The sequence below is a fragment of the Nannochloropsis gaditana genome (genome assembly GCF_000240725.1).
Source record: "Nannochloropsis gaditana CCMP526 unplaced genomic scaffold scaffold1186, whole genome shotgun sequence".
NCBI lineage: Eukaryota > Eustigmatophyceae > Eustigmatales > Monodopsidaceae > Microchloropsis > Microchloropsis gaditana.
The window spans coordinates 1-4,428 of NW_005802767.1; the positions used below are offsets into that span (position 1 = coordinate 1).

Sequence of the window (4,428 nt, forward strand, 5' to 3'; positions counted from 1 at the left end):
TCCTTGAATCCCTACCTCCCTCCCTCCCTCCCTTCCTTCCTTCCTCCCAGATTTATGGTCTTGTCTGGTTCATCCTCCACCCTTTCTTCTCGAAGGAGGGATGGAAGGGTCACTTGACCTCGGACCCTTTCCTGTTCTACTTCTTGGTGGTGGGCATGAATGCGCCCTGGGCCGTGGTGCCGGTGTGCTTGTGGCTGGAGTCGTGGGAGGCGTTGGTGGGGCGGGAGGGAGGGGGAGCAGGAAGGAGGAGGGGGGCGAAAGAGAAATTCGAGACGCTCGCACCGTCGACGCCCGGCTCGGCAAGTGTGGCGGAAGGGAGGACGAGGAGGAGGAGGGGCGGAGGAAGGGAATAAGGGAGGGAGGAGATGGGGAGAAAGGGAGAGCGACGATTGAGGGAACGTGTCGCGGAATGTAAGTTCTCAGTGCCTCAAATTATCATCGTGGCCTCTGAGGAGAGGTGTGATATGGAAAGAAAGGGGCGGCTGGAACCAAGGAGTCAGTAACGTGTTTTGAAGATAACACAAAAAACATATGGCAATCGCCAAGGCAACAGCAAAGTCGTCGCGTCAAGAATAGATCGAATCCATGTGCACCCGATATGAAGGATGAATATTTTTTTAATTATTTTTTCCATTTTTTCTCAGAATAACATTTTAAGCCAAGATTTCGTTTCAGGGTCTACACAATACTATTTCCGTTTGATCGCCATGCAGCCATGTAGATTCTCAAATTTTCCAGTCTAGTCACCCCCCCACATTAAATCCCTCATTTCACGCGCACATTGTGTCCGATTTTATCACGATCGCCATTTTCACATGTTCTTTGTCCTACTTCCATGCTGGATGCTGTCTAATGCCAAGTGTACTTCTTGATTTCGATGCTGTCTATCGCCAAAGGTATTGCTTGAATTCAATGTGACCACAACCTACGAAAAACGCCAATCCTCCAGCTCTAGGGGTCTCCGCAGGGGATGCTGACACGTCTTTCGGCCCACAACATCCACCGAATATGTAAATGACTTTCTCTCCTGCTGCTTGTCCTTGTCAATTTTCGTGTATCCCTCTTTCCCTCCCCCAGCCTCCCTCGCTTGGAGGCATGCGCTGCCCTCCCGCCCTTCTTTTCGCCAACCTAGGACAGATTGGAGCACAAAATACTCCGTGCGTTCATGTACAGAAGCTTATTCAGCGTCCGTCCCTCTTTTCTCCAAGCCTTTTCCATTACGGAATGGGAACGCTTCTCCCTTCATCATTTTGAACCATAGCCCGATGGCTGTTTGCTCCTGCTCAACATGTAGACTGCCCCTTCGTCCCTCGCAGGCATACACACCTTATCCTTCGGCGACAGATTCGACAACCCCCCACCTCACAGACCCTCTCACAGCCAACCTCGGGCCCAGGCCTCCTCAGACAAGACCGGGTCCCACGCACACCTCATGTAGGATACCAGTTCCTTGAACACCACCTCCGTCATCATGTTTCCCTGCACGGCTGCACGCAACGCCGCCACCACCTTCTCACTCTCTGTCTCCCCGTCCTCCTGACCCTCCTCCCCGTTCTCGTCCTTAGTCTTCACGGCGCCCTCGTCATAGAGCTTGACCTTCTCCTCCTTCTCCTCCGTGCTCTTTGTCCTCTTTGCCATCTCTCCCTCCCCATGCCACTTTGTGTTGCCCTCAATATCACCCCCAATGACCACTCGGGGCAATCGACGACGTAAATGCTTCGACCAGTCTTTCCTTCCTCTCCCCCTCTTCCGCTTCCTCAATGTCGATTTACTCAGATTCTCAATTCTGGTTCGCAAAAACAGCGGGACTTGCCTCATCCTCACCGTCTCTCTCCCTTCCTTCTTCATTCCTACCGTTCTCCGAAAATGTGAAAATTCCTTAACGTCCTCGGCATTCTTCTCTTCCTGGCCTTCTTCCTCCTTCTCCTCCCTCCTCACAAGCGCCCACACCTCGTCTTCTAAAACACGGGCTTTGATCAGCATTCTGACTCTTTCACACTCAGTCAACACCTCCACAACCCTTTCCTTTATCCCTTCAAAGTCCTTTTCCTTGTTCCCCTCCTCTTCTTCCTCCTCGTCTTCTTCTTCCTCCTTCTCCTCCTCCTCCTCCTCCTCCTCCTCCTCGTCCCTCTACTTGTCTTCCTCCGCCTTCGCTTGTTCAACCACACTCCGTCCAGACGGTCCCGGAGCGTAGGGATCGGCACCTGCCGAGAGGAGGATTTTGACGATGCGGGTGTCCCTCCCTTCTGCAAGAGGAAGCGAGAGGGAGAAGAGAAAGGCAGGAGGGAAGGGGGGAGGATGGGCCGGAAAAGATATTTTGTGCGTGAGCTTAGTAACGATCGAATCCATGCGCAGGGCAGAGGGACAACGAAAGGGGCGAATAGGATAATAGGATAAAAGAAGAGGAGGGGGGGAGTCCAGAACGGGCGAGGAGGAAGAAGCGAGGAAGGAGGGTGAGGGGAACACAAAGTGTGAAGCACGGAGAGATGCAAGAAGCAGCAAACTCAGGCCGAAGAAGAACGACGTTACGTAAGACATAAGCATACAATTTTTAAAAATTCTGATGGATGCACCCACCAACGGCGTAGTCTAACGCGGTGTGATCAAATGCGTCCCTGTGCTGAAGGAGGGCTTGACGGAGGTCGGGTGGAAGGCCGTGAAGGAGGGCATGGACGCAGTGGGCGTAGTGGTGGAGGACCGCGATGTGCAAGCAGGAAGTGTTGTCCCTCTGCGACGTGACCGTGGGGTCGGCACCCTTGTAGAGAAGGAAGGAAACGATCGAGGCATGACCTAAGAGGGGAATAAAGAAGATGGCTAAGCTCATGAAGGTCACGATCTAGAAGAAGTTCTTAGGCATAGGCAGATGGGAAAGGGTGAAAGCTATCATCACCTCGCATGCACCCGAGATAGAGGGCACTTAGTCCGTTGTCGTCGCGGAGGTTGACGTCCGCGCCGTGGGCCACCAGGATCATCGCCATCGCACCCAGCCCCTCGCCCACGGCCAGCATCAAGGCAGTGCAATTGAAGGCGCTGGGCTCGTCGATGAAGGAGGTAGGAAGCCGGAGGGTGGTGGGGGAGGGAAGGACATACGACGAGGGGAAGGAGAGCGAGGAGGTGGCTGCGGAGGGTGGAACGCGAGGTGTTTCCGAAAGGATTTGACAAAGGGCGGGTAGATCCCTCCGGAAAACACATCTATGGATTGGACACCATCCCATGCCGTCTTCAGAGTGTCTTGGGTCTGGGCGTCCGGGACGCGAGTAAGAGGAAAGAGGGGGAGGAAGGGTGAAGGTGAGAAAGGACAAAACGGGTCCGGCAAAAGAAGCAGGTATGCCATTCCTTTTTTTAAATATATTCAACCCTTTAGCACGTGAAACTACCTTTAGTGCAGGCTAGGATAGCCCGAGTTGTATGGGAGTGGTGGACGCTTCGTGTCAGGACGGAGGCGCTTCGAGGCAAGGTCCCAAAGGCCTTGATTGAGACATGTAACTCATCTATACACAGCTAATTCCCACATAGATACGTTTATCCATATTAAATTCTAGTCATAAGGTCAATTTAATGAAAAGTAAGCAAGCCACTGTGTCGTCCTTCCTACATCACACGCCAAAAAAACCCCGGTGGGCAGACTATACGAGACGGACAGCATGAGGAAGTATGCGGGCCGCACTTTTTTTTTGCATGATAGGTCGTCTTTTTCACAATATACCACCTGGTCATCAAAGAGTGATTTATGATGGTGTGCTCTTTCTCTGTCGAAGAGCGCCTCATTTCACCTTTGGGGGGGGCGACACTGCGACTCTGCGCCTGAGGCCGACGACGCATGTTCGGTCTCTGGCATGGGGATCGGAATTTTTTGAAGCTGATTGTTGCACACACCATTGCTTCAAGTCCTCTCGCTCGCAAAACGACAACACAGATCCACGACTATTGAGTCTATCAGGACATTACAGGCACCAAGTGTTCGTGTCTCGTCGACTACCAAAGGGCCACCATTGCTGACTAAGGCCATTGGGTATGTGGAGGGTGGTGTCGGGCTTTTCTGTCGAAGGTCAGGGTTCAGGTTTAAGGTTAAGGTTTTGTAGCGTCAGAACGACTTGGACCAGTGATACAATTGCTATGTCCCCCGTTCTTGTCGGTGGTTCTCCCTTACATATGCCTAATAGAGCTCGTACTAGACTGATGGGCATGTACCATGATCACCTCGTCATCCCTTTCTGGGGCCCCATTTGAGTAGAAGATTCCGTCGGGATATACGCACACCATCCTGACGGGCGCAGTGAAAAGTCCGATACCACAACAGAGGTCTGACAAATTTACACGTGGACCAACTGCAAATTTAATTCACATGCTTGTTAACAGCCTACAGCTTTAACTCAGGTGTAGATATTTATTAATTTGTTTAAGGTTTTAAATATGCGTACATTGCCT

General features: G+C 52.1%; 1 protein-coding gene across 1 annotated transcript; it reads right to left on the reverse strand.

The window, feature by feature from the left end:
* Positions 1 to 2,108: 2,108 nt before the first annotated feature.
* Positions 2,109 to 3,241, reverse strand: NGA_0691110 (ankyrin repeat and kh domain-containing protein 1). The gene is made up of 3 exons (XM_005852463.1): positions 2,891 to 3,241; positions 2,578 to 2,790; positions 2,109 to 2,246 (listed from the first exon to the last, which is right to left on the reverse strand). The coding sequence occupies exons 1-3, from the start codon at positions 3,213 to 3,215 to the stop codon at positions 2,131 to 2,133; spliced, it is 654 nt and encodes a 217-aa protein (XP_005852525.1). The 5' UTR covers positions 3,216 to 3,241; the 3' UTR covers positions 2,109 to 2,130.
* Positions 3,242 to 4,428: the final 1,187 nt, after the last annotated feature.

Excerpts from the sequence above, each read along its gene's own strand:
- NGA_0691110 (XM_005852463.1), bottom strand. The coding sequence starts at position 3,215 with ATGGGATGGTGTCCAATCCATAGATGTGTTTTCCGGAGGGATCTACCC. Across the intron at positions 2,791-2,890 it reads CTATCTCGGGTGCATGCGAG|GTCATGCCTCGATCGTTTCC; the intron begins GTGATGATAGCT and ends TTCCCCTCTTAG. Across the intron at positions 2,247-2,577 it reads CGCGTTAGACTACGCCGTTG|AAGGGAGGGACACCCGCATC; the intron begins GTGGGTGCATCC and ends TTCCTCTTGCAG.